The sequence below is a fragment of the Agelaius tricolor genome, unplaced genomic scaffold (genome assembly GCF_023055355.1).
Source record: "Agelaius tricolor isolate 1412-34295 unplaced genomic scaffold, bAgeTri1.0.p SCAF_5, whole genome shotgun sequence".
Lineage (NCBI taxonomy): Eukaryota > Metazoa > Chordata > Aves > Passeriformes > Icteridae > Agelaius > Agelaius tricolor.
The window spans coordinates 22,996,793-23,014,297 of NW_027269265.1; the positions used below are offsets into that span (position 1 = coordinate 22,996,793).

At 44.4% G+C, this 17,505-nt stretch overlaps 1 protein-coding gene across 2 annotated transcripts in view; it reads right to left on the bottom strand.

The window, feature by feature from the left end:
- The window catches only part of IFT43 (intraflagellar transport 43), a 46,456-nt gene extending 32,158 nt beyond the window's left edge, over positions 1–14,298 (bottom strand). Inside the window, exons 1-3 of one of the 2 annotated variants that reach the window (XM_071426772.1) lie at positions 14,120–14,295; positions 13,662–13,751; positions 6,256–6,285 (exon numbers count right to left, since the gene is read on the bottom strand). In XM_071426772.1, the coding sequence (XP_071282873.1) occupies positions 6,256–6,285; positions 13,662–13,751; positions 14,120–14,173 (174 nt within the window). In that variant the 5' untranslated portion in view covers positions 14,174–14,295. Of the gene's footprint in view, positions 1–6,255; positions 6,286–13,661; positions 13,752–14,119 lie in introns of both variants that reach the window. The other variant, XM_071426771.1, reaches the window with a different exon arrangement.
- Positions 14,299–17,505: the final 3,207 nt, after the last annotated feature.

Sequence of the window (17,505 nt, forward strand, 5' to 3'; positions counted from 1 at the left end):
AGATGCAAATTCTAATCTGACTTTCCCATTAAAGCAGAAATTTCCAGGCTACTTGTCAGATCACGTCTACAGTTCTGAAGGTGCCAGTTGGATGCTGCTTCCCTCATGGAAGAAACTATCCTGTGTATCTCTGAATCCTGAAGGTCCAGCAAAGTTTCTTTTAGGACCAACCACAACAGAGGCAGATTATGGGCATGTTAAGTCCCTCAGATTCTCAGGTGGGTCTGGAAATATGGATTAATTTACCTTCATCAACATGACAACTCCTTTGGAACACTGAGCACTCAGTCCAGGGATGCAGGGACTCAAATGACATTGAGAGCACACAACAGAGGACACACAATTCTTCTATTATGTCACATTTCCCCTAAAATATGTAAGATCTATGTTTTTCCAATATACAAACACTGTGAGATTTTACACAGTATGTAGGTGTCTTGTTTTTATCCAATATTGACCAAGAAGTGGAAAGAAACAAGTACGGGCAGTCTCAAGGATTCTCCTCTCCAGCAAGATGCCAGAGGCTCCCTTGACTGAAGAAAAGCAAATCTCCACAACCAGGCCTGATGAATTAGTTTTGATTGCTGCCATTTAAGGAACTGTAAATCAAATAGCCGCACTGCTCCTAAACAGCTACATAAAATCATCTATACTGATCTCAGAGCATGTATGATATCAAAAACACATCAATTCCAAGATCTATGCAAGCCTCGGCTTTTTGCAAAGAACCCATCTCTGCTGGCTCTGTTTATCATGTCCATAGACAGTTCAAATAGTGCCTCTGATTTTAATGAATACCCTCCAAGGACTTCTGCATGTCTTAAATACTGGGCAGAAAATACTGGATTTCTATTTCATCCACAAACTGCCCCTCTTCTCACAGTCACTGGCTTTCCTTTACTAGGGAAAGTGTTATTGAAACAGAAGCTCTTGAGGGCCTTCAAATATTCTCTGCCATCTATCACAGGTAAAGGAGCAGTTCATATTGTTAACCAGCTACCGGAATTGCTTTCCCAAAACAGTGGCCAGCTATTTGTCAGCTGACATGCACCCGTGAGGAAAGCTGTCACCTTTGCAGCATTTGGCACCTTAACCTGTCTGAGGAATTACTGCTCTCCCCTGCAGGAAAATAGTGAATCAGCACACAACAATTTGATTCTCTGAACAAGGGGTCACCAGGTAGAATCCTCTCACAGTCCATAGTCATAGGGAAGTGCCTCTCCAGCCCTCCTAAGCATGAACATTTCTCAATTTGCTATCACTTTATGCTACTTAGGGTCAGACATTTTCCCATCCACCTTCCCACCTCCAACAGTTCTTTTGTTGCCTTGATGTAGGTCCAGAAGCACTCAAAGTATGAAATAAATGTGTGGAAAAGGAAAAGCTTTTAATAAAATTATTTTCAATGAGATTGTCCCTAATCCACTTCAAGGTAGACAAGCAGGCAGGATACTACTGGAAAGGCTGGGAAACATGGCTGACCAGAAATGCTATTTCAGAAGATGTCATCAAAAGGCAAGGAGATAAGCTCAGAAAGCTGAAAATAACTGCCCTGCCGGTCAGCCAGTCGGGGTGCACGGGACAGAGGCTGCACAAGGCCTTGGGGAGCTCCAGGCCGTGCAGTGCAAGGGCTCACACTGGGGAAGTTGGCCTAATTAGGGAACAAAAGTTCAGCTGCATTTTTGAGATTCCTCCTGGAGAATCTGGCCAACTTCCAGATGAGAGGTCCCCAGGAACAGTCTGGGACTACAGCACTTCTACACGCAACCAGAAGACCTCTGGGGAAAAAAAAAAAAAAAAAATGCAAATCCTGTAAAATGGAAGCAGGTAAAAAACCCAGTGCTTCCTTGGATGCTGGATCCTTTCAGTGGGGGGTATTTACTAGAATAATGCAAGAATCACAACACATGACAGAAACTCTGCGACATGGAGGGACAAATGCAGCTCAGCCCAGGACCACGTAAATGGGAGGGCATTCACAGTGTGCAATAGCTATGAGAAATTCTGCCTCAGAGAACCCTCCCAGGTTCTCAAAAAATGCCAATTGCTTCAAGAGCTATCTACTGCCAGTTCACCCTACTCCCAACTGCATGCCTAAGAAAGCAAAACCCTGGCAACATGCCATATACAAAATGCTGCTACCCCTGCTGAAGGCTCCTCTGCAAGCTGAAGATCACAGGGGAGAACAGGATGCTAGAGAAAAATATTGCAGTAAGACTGTAAGGTCTTTGGGAATAGGAAATTTTTGTTCCAGCCATACACCAACACTCTCTAGATCTTATTGCAGTGCAAATTGTAGATACAGAAATGACTGTGACTGCATTACAATTATGACTTCCTAGGTCATGAACTCTCTAAACCAGAGTGGAAGGATAGTGCCCAAACCATTGTGATTATTTTTACACAAATAAGGTCCCCTGATCAACACTCAGCTGAGTACAGCTGGTGCTGGGTTCCTCACTTGGCTGTTTTAGTTTCAGGGAACGCAGGGGAGAGCACCTGGGGGGTGGCTGCTGCACAGATCCAGACCAGACCAGACAATGGAATGAGAGTTTGGAGCTGGGTGCCAACCACTGTGCAAGGGTAAGAACTGGGTCAGGAAAATACCGCTCTGATTAAAGGCCCTGATCCCATCAAGCCCCAGGCCATGTCTACACCACAGGTGCAGACACACCTGCAAGCATCCACAAGGATCCTCATGAGTCAGCCCAAGTCTGGAAATTGTCTTGTTTTAGGTACTTCTGGTAACAAAGCTAGTACCTCCCCAAGTAGAGTGCAGGTTGCTTCTCACCAGGGGATCTCCACATCATTCTGCACTGTATTTTAGAATGCAAATACACTCACTCAACCTCACCCAATTGGGTGACCTAGCAATTTAAGAACATAACTGGCTTAATATTTCAGGTACTTACCTTCTTTTTATAGTTGTTCTCCCAACAAACATTTAATGAAAACAATTGCTCCTGGCATGTTGACTTCACCTAAAAAGCAACAGCCTATTTTTCCACCCAAATGTTTCAGAAGCACTGGCAACTAGAACTACAAAAGCACTTTGATGCCCCCTCTGGAAAGGTCTGATCTTCAAATTCTCTTTCCAGTTGTTGCCTTAAAGCATGTTGTCACTCAAACACTGAGTGATATAGAGCCACAGAGGCAGCATTCACCTGTATAAGGGTCAGAAATCAGGTGCTGTCCCTGTTTTTAGTCTCTGAAGGACCTTGATACTACCTATGGCACATCTACCAAAGCACAACGAGAGGATGAGGTCCCCAAGGGACCCATTGGAACTGATGTCCTCCCACTCAAATGTTGTTGCCTTCAGTTAAAAAGTCCTTCCCTATAGTACCAAAATTCTTTTGGTTCCATTTGCAAAGCAGAGCAGCTTCAGGAGAAAGGACTGAGAGCTTTCTCAGACACAGAACAGCTCATAGACTTGTCATAATATATAATATTCCCCATGGAGGTGGTAAACATTACTTGCTACATCTTTCTCAGAGACGAAAGAGGACAATAAAATCAGTGTTCTCCAGCTTCGAAAGGAGATGGCCAGTTTAATCTCTACATCTAAAGCATGAGGTTCCTGAAATGAACACTGAAATGAACATCTGCTTACTCAGGAATTGGAGGTCCCTGAAGGCAAGGAAAAGCCCTGCTCTACTTCCAAAGGCTAGAAAACACAGGATGGGGATCAGGGTCCCTCACTGATAGTGCAAGGACATGCACCCCCAGAGCTCACAGAATGGGGCCAGAACTCCACAGAAGGACAGGGTTTCAGACACACTGCCATTCTCAGCTACTCTTTACCATCCAAACAGATCCACCAGCCTATCCTGATATTATCTATGTACTATGAAGGCATCCAGTGCAGGATATGGATTTTGTTATGAGGATAAGGCATCTAAATCCCCCTGTGGGTCTATTCAGGGAATACCCACAGTGCTTTTGCATAAAGATCTAGCTTTGCTTTTAGATAGGGACTAAAGAAAACTAGTGGAAGGACTTCAAGGTCCCAAAGAAAATCTATGGCAAAGCCACAAAAGAACCCAGCAAAATCTTGGCTAACAACCACATTCATACTCCTGCTTATTCTGCCTCTGCAAATTAACATGAAATATTAGGATACACCCTTTATTATACCATTGATTAGCCTCACAGCCTTTGGCTAAATATCCCAGGCAGTCTTGGAAGGTGATGCCAAATGAGTGATTCAACTGGCAAAAATTCAGATGCAAGATGAGTGGTTTAACAAAGGATGCAAAACAAGTTTCAGAGCAGGCAGATGGCTGGAGGGCAGGACTTCAGCAGGTACGTTCATATCGACAACCCTGATGAGGTTGTTTGTTAGTATTCAAGCAGCTACAAAGTTATCTTCAGCACAGCAAGAGGAGAGGGACCAAATCCAGGAAGAGTTCAGATTGTAACACTTAGCAAAGCCCAAAGGGAGTTCAGAGAAAGGTTATATGAGCCATCCGGGGGACGAAGGAGCCAACTTCGGACAAATGATTCAAGAAGCCAAGTATTTCAGATTGGCCAGGCAATGACTAAGGGAGGAATATAGTGAAACAAGATTTGAATCACACTTTATAACATGAAGTTCCACTAACAGTTGATTTGGAAGAGACTTATGATACAATTAACAGAAGTCTGCAAGCATACTGTACTGTAAGTTACAAGCAGCTTACTGATCAGTCAGATTTCTGAACACTCAGTTAACCATTTTATACCATTTACAGACTTTTTCAAATGGAAAAATACTATAAAGTGTGACTGTCATACTTAAGAGCACAAGCTTGAATAAAGGACACAGGAATTAGCCAAACAAAACTGTTTTCAAAGCAGGGACCCCTCATACTAAGTAAAATCTCCTTGCCAGGCACCATTGCATAACATCCCTGAAGCAACAATTGCTCATGTGGAAGAGTCACATCAGTAAAGTTATTTTAATGAAATTTAGCAGCCAGAAGCAAGAAGGCGCCTGTGGCATGTGACCAGTCAGCACTCAACAGCAGACCTTGGGAATCAATCATTTAGGGCACTGTATGGAGGTGGAATTAGTTCCAGTGAAATGACTGTAAGGACTGGTTCCAGCGAGGCGGGGGGCAGGGAAGATTAGATCAATTATCAGTAAAAATTTCTATTAGGCAACCAGTCCCCAAAACTATACCCATCACTGGGAGGTCTCTTTGCCTGATAAATGGAAAAGTGCTCTGGGCATAGTCCTGAACCATCCATCACTGCCAAATAAACCCAGTGGATCTTTTTTACAATATCATCTCTTGCACTACCAAGAGAAAACTGAGCTAATCTGAATAGTCTTGACTCCTTGTGATGAGCATACCCTTCTGAGGCCAGAATTAATGAGATGGGTGATAGGGGTTTCTTTTCTGGGCTTTAAATTTCACAGATTAATCTACTGTGCTACCAGTACTGGAGTGGTCCTTCAGCAGAAGGAATTAAGAGCACAGGAGAGGGTGTTTTAATTATCTAACAGAGCAACTCTAGGCAGGAAAAATTGGGCAACACCAATTCCATGGTTAGGAAGAGTGCAAGGCAATTAGCCCAGAGGCTTCAACAGAAACACGTAGAACTTCTCAGGTTGTTCTGAATGGCACTATCCTGGCTTCTAATGCTAAATTAATGCTAAGGCCCATTTTAGCTTTGGTGCAGGATCAAAAAAGGATATGTGTATTCCTTCTCTGTGTGTTAACAGGAGCCTGGGAAGAAGCACTATGACATTATTATTGATTTTGGCATTCAGTGCTGGTGCAATAAAAAGAAAAAAAAAGAAAAGACACATAGAAAATCTAAAGGCACATGTCCTTGTTACTCCTGCCTGGCCTTCTCCTCTGGGGCACTAGCAAGACTTCATCATCCCTAAAGAGAAGTTTTCATGCTATAAGAGCAAACTAACCATACTGGACAGCAATCTAGGTTAAGTCAGGCTTTGTACTCTATTAGCTAATTGCTGTCCTGACTTTTAAATGAAAATAGAGTATCTTTTCAGTGGCCACATATACATCTGTAACCTCAAAACAAGATGCAGCAGCTGATAAGAGCAGCTATTTCAAAGATAATTAAAAATCTGTCAGCAACAGAAACAGAGGATGCAGGAAAGGCACTGCATCCAAAGCAAACTTTATATTATTCTCCAGTACTAGAGTACCCTCTTAAGGTAGTCTCCAGACACATAATAGGTTAATCCTACTAGTCCCCTTCAGAGGAGCCAGCATCTACCTAGAAAGCCTCTAGTCTTACATGGTCAACCTTTTCCTGATGGTCTTCATCCTTGAAGGGTCAGGAGGGAAAAAGAGAGAAAGAAGTTAAAAGGAAGCACTATGGAAGCCTGCACAAAACAGATTGAAGACTGACATTTATGACAGTCCTGCAGCACGTGCTTTGCAACTTTATTCACTTGAGCAAACCACAAAGTTGATCCTACATTATAACATTTTATATCCAGCCATTTATGCAGATGCCAACTGTGATACTTAAAAAAAAAAAAAACAAAACCCAAACATGAGCAAGAAGAGAACAGACTTAGTTCATTCTCCCTATAGCATGATAAAACTCAAATTATTCAGTTGTGTAGGATCCTAGAAAGATTCATATGGAGAGTCACTACAGCCATGCCAGGGACCAGAATTGAAGGTGGACCAGTCATACTAGGGGTTATACACTGTAGCAGGCTACAGCCCTTTTTTCAGAAGCTACTGTTTCTCAAGGCAACCTCAGATTCTCCCCTGAGAGCACAGGCTGTAGCAGTTAGTGTAAAATAGGCATAGCTGCCATCCATGTTTGTTGTCATTACAAGTGTTCCATATTGTTGTCTTCTAATTGCAAGAGTTCCGTACCTCCTTGATGTTTCTCATGGGCATCTCCTCTAAGCACTGACTCTTCCTTTTTTTCACAGTAGCCAACTGACTCCAGTTCCCCTTTCAATCAACCCACTTTTTTATAGCACTCTTCTTCTCATTGGCTACAGCTGTGGCCTGTTCCTAATCTCTAATAATTGGCTCAGCTGCAACTCCTTAGGGGTAAGATTACTTTCTATACTACCTTTATTTTCTTATATTCTATTCCCCTACAATTCCCCTTTTTTCTTTTAATTACAGAGTTACAGCATTTCGAGAAGGACATGTTCAAATAAATTAACATTATGACACATTCATATATTTCATTCAGAACTAATAGCTATACAAATGTTCAGACAACATATTATAGTACAAATATATATATATTTCTGAGTGTTGGTTCAGTTTTGCAGCTTTTCTCAGTTTACGAAGTACTTATCTTCAAAATCTCTTATACTCCTGTTTAACAAACATTAACAGCTGCAATTGATATATTTCACCAATCAATAAACACATTGTACTGAATAATAGAACTATTCTTTTTCCAGTTCTTACAGTTGCTTTAGTAAATTCTCCCCTTCCTCTTTCAGTTTTGTTGCTTTTCCTCATACAGTTTTCTACCCGGATCACCATGGGATCACGCTGCGTAATGTTTAAGTCTTCTTTCCTAAATCACCACAGGATCGTGTTGGTTGATACTTAATTCCTTTTTCCCAAATCATGTCAGGGTCACCATTTGTTATCATTATATTGCAAAGGTTCCATATTGTTGTCTCCTTATTGCAAGAGTTCCGTACCTCCTTGATGTTTCCCATGGGCATCTCCTCTAAGCACTGACTCTTCCTTCTCACAGTAGCCAACTGACTCCAGTTCCCCTCTTAATCAACCAACCCACTCTTTTATAGTACTCTTCTTCTCACTGGTTACAGCTGTGGCCTGTCAAAGTCAGGCCTGTTCCTAATTGCTAATAATTGGCTCAGCTGCAACTCCTTAGGGGTAAGATTACTTTCTACACTGTCTCTGTCCCTCTGCAAGCCTCTCAGGAGCCCTGGGCCAGTCCTGAGTCAGCAGACACTGGGGGGCAGCCCCGACATGGCCAACAGTGGGGAGACACTCTCTGTGCCCCCAAGGGTGCTGAGCGCACCTGGGCTGGGCGCCTTTGCAGCAGAAGAGACACCAGAGACATCGGTAGAAGAGAAAGGGCCGACTCTTAGCAGGGGTTAATCCAAGGTTTTATTAGGAGTCCCGAAGGAGCTCCTGCACCTCAGGGGGCCTCCTGCCGAGCGCTCCGGGAGATGTGCCAAGGTCACATTTAAAGGGAGGTGGAAACCAAAAGTAGATAACATTTTACCAACCAATGAGTGACCCTAAGGGATGGATGCTGGGGGATAGACATTTAGGACAGCGTATGGGGCAAGGCTTGGGGGGTTGACCCCTGGCCTCTGGCTAATCACTCGACGACCTGGATGGAAACTTCTAGATGGAGGGGATGGGATGCTGAGTGATTGACAGAGAGCCAGGGTGGGGGTTTGGGGATGATCTCATCCTGGGAGAGGGATAACACAGGTAAAGGGAGGGGGGTACAGTCTGGGATAAACCATTTGGGAAAAAAAAGGGGATACAAAACAAAACTACTTCAAAGTATTACAAAGTATAAAAATGCACTACAATACTATACTACCTTTATTTTCTTATATTCTATCCCCCTACACGTGTTAGCTTCACCAGATGATCTAAAGCTAAAACTCTAAGGGAGCAGCTTGGTTATATAGATAAGGAACTCAAAAAAATAGCCTGTTAATCACTCTGAAAGTTGCAAACTGGTTGAGAACCTTTTAGATGAGCAGACTCAGCACCAGCAGTTGCAGCAACCAGAGCTATTAGGCACCAAATGCAAAGAGGTAATCAAGAATCCAATAATCTCTGTGCTATTCTAGAAATCACAGTGTTCAGAAGCACTCAGGAGGAGAATTTAGAATATCCTAGATTGATCTATGACCCTACACCAGGAGTATGCATAGGATGGCTGGAAACACTCCACTAACCCACCTGACTTTTGTTCTGGATTAAATCATCTCTCCTGTGGAACATGGAATCCATGTGATTAATAAATTGCACATATCTCTCGTGGAAGTGGTTTGGTATCTGAGTTCATTTTGTGTCTTTGCTGTCATCTGGTCTTATCATCTTACTACAGTAAGAGCAGAGGGGGGCTACATGCAGGTTAGAGCAGCTGGGGTACAAAGGTGTCCTTACCAATGAGCAGCACAAATGAAATCAGGTTTGCCCAACTGGTAAAAATCTGTTGGAAGCATGTATCTGTCAGCCTGCTTCTTCCCACAGCCAAAAGCAGAAAGGCTTCTGTGGGGTCCAACATGACCTAAGCTTCTCTGGATGTACAGAGCCCAAGTGGTACAAGACTTGCACTAGCATGGAAGAAAATCCAGCTGGGCAGCACATGTTGGAAAAGTATTTAAATAATCACTTCTTGGAGCAATTTTTCACGTGTGTTTCACCCTCAGCAATTCTTACTTGCTTTCTAACTACCACCCAAGGACCACAATTAAATAAGCAAGCTTACAAATACCAGCTAGGACAACAAGAGAACATATTTTCAGAAGAGAAACCACAGAGCCTTTCCCCAGGCTGTGGTGAAATGTGACAGAGACAACCAGCAGAGAACTTGATTTTTGGGCAAACCCTGATATAAAGTAATTTTGTCCTACCTGTGTGGAAAAATTTTGAAAATAGGGAAAACCTTCATCCTTTAGGCTGACCATTGCCTAGTAAAGCAGTCTCCATTCAAAGGATCTACAGAGTGCTGCCAGAGACATGCTGGCAAAATCATACTGAGACTGCAAGAGGCAGAAACCAGGGAACTCTTGAGCAAGGTCCCATGGGAATCACATCACTGTAGGATAAAGAGAAAATAGACCGTGGAAGTAGGATAACATTAAAATTGTTTTGCGTACAGATTTCTTACAGGACAGCAAATAGCTCACTCTTGTTGAGAGAAGAAACAGGAAAGGAAAAATCTGCTGATACATTTTTTTAAAAGGCTTTTCCACTCAGCTTTCCAAATCAATCTCATCAAGAGCTCCAAACCTGGCCAAACAACTTCTTCTGATGGATGTCATCAAGCCAGCATTCAGAAGGCTGTTGGATGCAGTGATGTTAGAGCCAGGAAAAAGGTTTGATTTTAATTCTGTAAAAGTGTCCAGAAGTCCTGTTAGGATGGGATAGAAAAGATCTTCAACAGATCTCATTGCATGATCTGTCCATCTCATTATACAAATAAAATAACTAGCTTGACTTTCTCCCATACTGTCAGAAACCTGATAGCATCAAGATGAGTAAATGTACCACATCAAGCCAGGGGATGGGAAAGGCCTCTCAATGGAAAAAGAGATACATTACCCCTTTGAAATGAATGTTTGAAATGTGTTGTTCTGGCATGCAGCAAGCAGATTTATCTCTAGGAATTCCCACTTACAGCATATTCCCCTGGGTGCCCAAGAAGTGCCTGCTGAATTGCCAAGGAGCTCGGAGGGCAGGAACGCACACAGCCTTTGCTGCAGGAGGCTGCCAACTGCACCAATTACAGCAAATAATCATGTTCCATCTTGCCTGGTGAAATAACACATAGCTGCAGTGTTGTTTGTTAGTACTTGTACTTCTGAAAAGGCAGGAATGCTCTACATGTCACATGGGCAGAGTCTGAGCTTTGTGACCTTTCATGAGCCCCTTGAGGAGGTCTACATTTGATGATAATGCAGGTACTTCCACACAGAATGGGAATTATGAAGTAGAGATTTGGGCAGAGGAATTAGAGATTTGCTGCTGTAGTTAAGAATATTCTTGTGGGAGAGACATACACACAACAGGTACTGAAAAAATACTAAGATATCATAGTGTTTTCATAGAGCTTGGAGGAAGTATATTAGGCTACAAGGCATAAGACATTGCAACTACGCCCTGGGGAAGGAGGTTTTAACACACATTTGTTGTATACAGCAACACACAGTTTGCACTGTCTTTTGGGAGAGAGAGCCCAGGCCAAGCAGAGATCAGCAGTAAACTGATAAGATCTATGCTCCAAGTCAGATGATTTGCCTGTTGACTTCAAAACAAAGATCTTTTTAATTACAATAATTGTCCACCCTCTAAGTGAATTTCCTTGTAATAAGCCCAGATGTTGAAACATGGATAGACAGGTACCTTTTGCTTCCTTCAAGCTTCCTTCAAGCTGCTCTGACTGGAAAACACTTCCTGGATGCTTCTCAGTGTCATGAAAAGACCCAAACAATAGCACAAATGGTATGTTCATACCAGAAATTTGAGATGGGTGGAAACTGGTTGGATTGGCATGGAATTTTAAAAAAAAATTAAAATGAGTCAAGGTGAATTAAACCAGTTTTAAAACTCTGAGGAAGCTCTGAAGGCAAAATCACTAATCTGAATGTGAAATGCATATGAGGGTGTGAATATGGCAAAGGTTTAAGACAAACCCCTTTGCCTTCAAAATCAGTAATAAGAATAAAACCTTCTATGCTAAAATTAATTACATAGTGCCTAATCCACTACTGCCAGTTCCAGAAAAAAAAAAGAAAAGGACTGGGTTTGTTTTTTTTTTAATCTTGCATTTCTTTTAGGAATATTTCTTATAAAGGTTTCAAAATGGGCTGAATGAGACATCCATTGTAACCCCACCACTTAAAAGCAAGCCAAGGCCAAGCTTTCAGAAAAGTAAAAGTGGATTGCCAATCTAGAGTGAAGGAAAAAACAACATTAGTTCTGTTAAATACTCACTTTGGTAACAAATGTGGTCTGGTCACATATAAAAAGCCTCCAATTTTGGAGCAAAGGAAAAGGCTGAGGATTATTTACAGTGGATTTTGTCTTTCTTCCAGTACCTCCAAGGTTCTTGATTAACACAAACATTTAGCAACAAAGACCTGTCTGAAGGGAGACTATTGACACAAACTATTCTTCCTGGTGGTTAAGATCCAGTGCTAACATATTTGAATGTTGTAAGACATGTAAGTCCTCACCCTTCTGCTGCTGAAAAGCTCACTGCTCTCAAACAGAACACTGTAAATATTTCTTAGTCTTCCTCAGGACTGGCCCAAGTCCTGGAGCCCCTATGATCTCTTCCCAGCTATTGAAATGGTTGTGATGTGAGCAGTAAGCCCAAGCAAACTGCAGTAAGTTACAGTCCATCAGCTGTACCTCTACATAGTGCCCTGGTCTCTTTAAAACCAGAGAATCAGACCATGAACTAGGATGGCCAGTTCCAGCAAGAGAACCACAAGAGAACAATCTGACAGTGAGCCACCCTAATGTGGAGGCCAGCTAATGATTATACCCCCCTAAACCATCAGCTGGTTCCCCTAAGACTTTCTTTACCTATGAGGTCGATGGGTGCTTCTATTTCTTAAATTGCATCTTCTGCACATTCCCTCACAGAATCCATCCTGAATGCCTACAGCATATCCAAGGGAAGATTCCCTAGGTGGAAGATGATTCTCCATTATGCCCACCAAAAGAAAAGCACATACTTTCTCCAGAAAAAAAGTCTGCTCTATGAGGTGTTATTGTAAGCTAAGCTGTAATAGTGCTATTTTCAACAGCATCACAGGGTCTCAAAGGAAAAATCCCCCCACAATCATTTTGGCACAGTTGTCTGGGACACAGCTACTCGGTGTAATAGGAAAGTTTTGTCACTGCACAGGGAATCAGGGAGTAGTCACTCCAAGACAGAAGGTCCTAAGGCTCTGAGCAGAGTAGCCTGAAGCAGAGTTGGTGCCAGGGTGGCCAGTAGGGCAAAATGATTTCCAGTTTAAAGAAGCCAGGAATATGGTATGCTGGAGACCATTGACTGGCATTGCAAAACAGTAAGCATCACCTCATTTAAACAAATATCGCTGTCGACAAGGTGGAAGTCAGATGACATTTTTTCCATCTGATATGTGTCAGGGAGCAAAACTGGTATGTCATTTCTTGAGAGCTGCTCCTTCTAGCAGGAGGTGTCTGCGGAGGAGCTGTGCTAACATCCAACAGCAAGCTTCCAGGAAGAATTTCAGCATTCTGCAACACTAAGCAAAAAAATCCATTGAAACAGTTCAGATCTATTTCTGAATACTTGAGGATGTTGCCTCACTCTCCTGAGAAAGAGGGGTTCCTGACCCCCTTCTACCATTTGAAGATGTACTAATAGAACAGCCTCTGAACCAAAGTTTTCCTCCAAAGACAAGTGGGAGCTGAGTTTGCACATTATTACCCACAAGGAAAAGTCTCAGATGCTGCAAAGCTGGCTCCTAGCACGACCTTTGTAGCCGTGCACAGAGAAAATGAAAAAGAGCATTACTACACAAACTTGATAGAGACCATGTCACGTACTCTGGCTCTAGCAAAGCAAAGCACAAAAGTAAGGCATCTATTTATCTGCCTTGCTACCGTAGATGGTGGCAAAACTGGTCACAAAAGTATGTGCCTGTCCACATTTTAAATCTAGAGATTAAAATATCAGGAAGATATGTATGCACAGAATGGAGAGGCCCCAAGTCCTGTATGATACTACTCTCCATACCTGACATGTAAGAAACCATAGTCCAATAGTTTCCTGTGTGGAAACTCTTATACAAAGGGCAACACCAGGAAAGGGACAGGGCAGTGACATGAGTCCCAAATTAAGGACAAAATTCAAAGGGCAAAGCACACCATGCAGGAAGGAATTTCAGAAGAAATTAATAATTCTCCACTGGAAACAACAGCAGGACAACAGATAAGTCCTTCTGGCAGGACACCCACCTCTCCAAGAGAAGCAGACGGGGAATTCTTCGTGCTGAGTTTTTCACCTGCAAAGAGGTCCTGGCGGGCTCGACGGCCCATCTTTAGTACCTGTAGTGCAGGGGGAAACACGAAGGAGTAGAGGACACACAGTTACTGACAAGAGCCGATTCGTGGCAGGGAGCGGAACGCCAGGCACGGCCCTGCCGCCGCGCCCCGCCCCGCAGCGAGGCGCGGTGCCCTCACAGCGCAGAGGCATCGCCCGCCGCAGGTGTGAGCCCCGCCGCCCCTCCCGGCCCGCCCAGCCGCGCTGCTCGGCCCCACCGCCGGCCGCTCGGCCCGGGCCGGCCCGGCCCTTCCGCTGCACGGTGCCCCACGGCAGCCGTGCCGCCGGCCCCGCGCCCCCTCCGGGCCGCGGTCCAAGGCCCCGGGGCCCCGCTCGGCGAGGCTGGGCCCGCCCCGGCCCCGGGCCCGCTCACCCCGGCGACGCCGCCCCTCCGCGGCGCCTCCGCTCGCTCCGGCTCAGCCTCCATCCGCCGCCGCGGCCGCCGGTGCTTCCGGCGGACAGCCCGCCCCGCCGCCCCGGCAACCGCGGGCACGGCCCCGCCGGCAGCCCCGCACCGCCCGGCCACCCGGCCCCGCGGGCTGGGCCGAGCACCCGGCGCCTGGCAGCCACAGAGACATCCACCCCCGCAGCACTGTTAAACCTTGGCCTGACTCAGGGGGACACCTGTGCTGCAGCATCTCATGCGGGTACTCTGTTAGCCCTTTCTAGTTCCACTTGCGGTGCGGCAGGCCAGGAACAGTCTGACGCTCTGCCTTCTCCAGCTTTTTGCCGAAGACACTTTTTAAGTTCCCACTAAGGCAGATAAATCCTAGCCTTAGACATCTGTCTCATGATAGAGGCTTTAGCCAAAGTCTCCTGATGGCTCCTGATGTTCTTCCCAATTCTCCCTGGCTCTCTAACACAGCTTTCCAGATGGGGCAGCCGGTCCCCAGAGCCCACGGTGGAGGCGGTGCCAAGGATCAAATGTAAGCACAGCGACCATTGCACACATGCTTCTCACAAGTGAGTTGTGCAGAGATTTCCACTGAGCTGTATAAAACGACCCCAGTCTGTTTCTTGGCTGGACAGATGTACAGATTAATTGTAAATAAATCTGGTTTTAGCTCCACTTGTTTAACAAACATTCAGTTTTCCAGTACTTTGTCCCTTTGCCTATATTTTTTTTCTCCTATCTCACATTCCTCACAATTTTCACCTATCCTCATTAGCCTAAATAATTTCTTCTGCTGCTACAATAGAGAACTGTACAACACCACAAACTACACTGCTAACACTTTGCCATGATGAAAATTGACTCTCTAAGTAAACTTTTAAGCCTCCTAGGAATACCTTTTACTAATGGCACTAGATTTCACTCTATACCTGCTTGGCTTTTGTAGAAGCTCATGTTTTGGCTGAGGAACTTTAAGTCATCTAAATAAATAGTATCAAATAATTCTCTTTTTTTCCATTCCTACTGACATGTTGAAGTACTTGTGCTGTGATGATCTAAGGATTAAGTGAAATAAGATTTGTGGGCAGAGGTTATAACTTTTTATTAGACCAACTGATATAGCTGGAAAAGAAAACATAAAATAAGGGTTTCTGTGCCTGAAAGCTTGTGTGTTTTTTCCAGCTGTATCAATTGGCCTAATAAAAGATATTATCTCCCTTTACAAATCTTGACATGTTCAAGGAATTCAGTAAGTGAGACATGATTTTCCTTTTTTGAAGCCAGGCTCACTGGGCTTTATGAAATTATGATCTTCCATATACTTTGTTCTTCTCTTTTAATTCCAGATTCAAGCATTCATGAGGTAGAGAAGGAGTTTGCACCTAGCTCCATGCTTCACCACCAAGCCCATGGGAATATGGCCCTGCATTTCTCAATTCTCCCCAGCTCCCCCAAACAGCTGCTGCAGCAACACAGCTACACACATGCCAGGAGACAGATGGGACTGTAGCTCTGGGGTTACAATACACTTACAGCTGACCTTCTGATCAGAAAAAGAGCATCCCAAGAGGAGCATGATAGCATCCAGAGCAATGCCTGCTAAAACAGGAAGGCATCCCTGGGGCAGGAATCCTTGGGTAGGAATACATTGCCAGCTGTGCTCCCACACAGGTCACTGGCAGGGTGATCCTCCCAGAGCCAGGGTAGAGCCATACAAGGTGCCATCCTGGACAGACAGATCAGGAAGCAGCAGTACATTTACTTGTGTAGAACTGCCCTCCCCCTCCAAGCTTCTCTTCACAATTTCCCTGGGTCCCCATCCCAGCCAGTATACCTGTACTTCCCATTTTCCCCCAAGCTACTCTGTGCTGCTTGCTGCCTACCCCAGGGAGAGAAGTCTCAGGCCAGTTGAGGGAGGGTGAAGTCCATGTGCAGGAAAGAAAACATGTAAAGACTTGGGGAACTGAGCCTTGCCTCAGAATTTTGACTCCTAACTTCAGAGATTCTCAATGAGAGAGAGGAGCAGATGTGCAGAAAGAACAAAACCTAAAATCTGTCCTACCTCTAGTCCCTCTGAATTCCACTTATTGGAATGGGGTTTGTCACCTACCCCTAAAAGTTTTGCCTGCTTGGGGAGGGCAACAGGAGCAAAAGAGTTTTCATCCATCATTTCATGTTGTGGCCAAAGTGGATTTTGCTTGCTTTAAGTGTTGGGGTTACATTTTCTGAACAGTTTCATTCTCCTCTGTCTTTCTGGTGACTCCACAGGCAGTATTTGACCCTTGCCCTACATTGGATCCACTTAACCAACTGAGCCAGGTACCAGGACAAATGTTTGGTGCTGCTGTGGTTGTCCAAAGCTGTTTTCAGTGCTTGCTTTCTGTCCAGTTCAGGTCTGCGGTGCCAGGGTTTCTCTTTCCCAGTGTACAGTTTCAGGTGTATTCTCAGCTCTCACTCTGCCTTACTTGTTTGGTTCTGCCCTCACTGTAAATCACACTGCTGCCACCCCCTCTAAGCTGAACAGCAAGTGAGAACCACACAAGCATTCCTTTCACGGACAAGTTCTCACATCTAAGCACAGATTCCCTCCATCTGGTTTCAACACAAACCTGATCACACAGAATAGGACTAACAGAGTCCCCTACTAGTGCTGTTTACTGTTGATTTCTCCTTGACTGGCAGACATATGAATAGAGCTTGTGTCTGGTCCTCCTATCCATGAGAAAGTCTGGGAAAGCAATCACACTTGAGCCCTGCCATATGCTTCTGGTCCTAGACCCCCTTTAAAGCAAGGGCACACACATGTAGTTAAAGCTACAGCTATGGTGGAAAGCCCACATGGCTGCACAATGTCCACCTTATTCAGAGTGGCCAAAGGTTTTCTAAAGCAGGTCTTTGACAGCAGTAGGATTTATGGGATGCAGGGCAATTCCAGTAGCAACAAGTGACACAGCACAGTGCTTTCTTCCTCACCCAATCTTCACATCAGGCAGGCAGCCAAACTCACAATTTTGATATGGGCCAATTAATTAAAACATTAAGCTTCCACTGGGAAGTGAAGCACTCAGCAAAGACTGCTGCTGTATCCTGCTCCACACTAGCCCCATGCTGGCAGCTCCAAGCATCTCAGTTTAATTTTTCTGCAGGTTTTTTTTCCTCCACGCACCTCCCAATCTCTAAGGGGTTTTGGAGGAGGGAAACAACTGCAAATATTTTTAGTTCTGTAGGCTCCAGAACAAAATCCCCTAACAATTGAAGAGCTTCAAGCAAGACATCCCTCCCTCTGGAAGGTGGAAACGGCTTTGACAGGCAGCAAAGGCCCACACATTTGCCTGTCTTGATCGCCATGAGAACAGATGCTATTC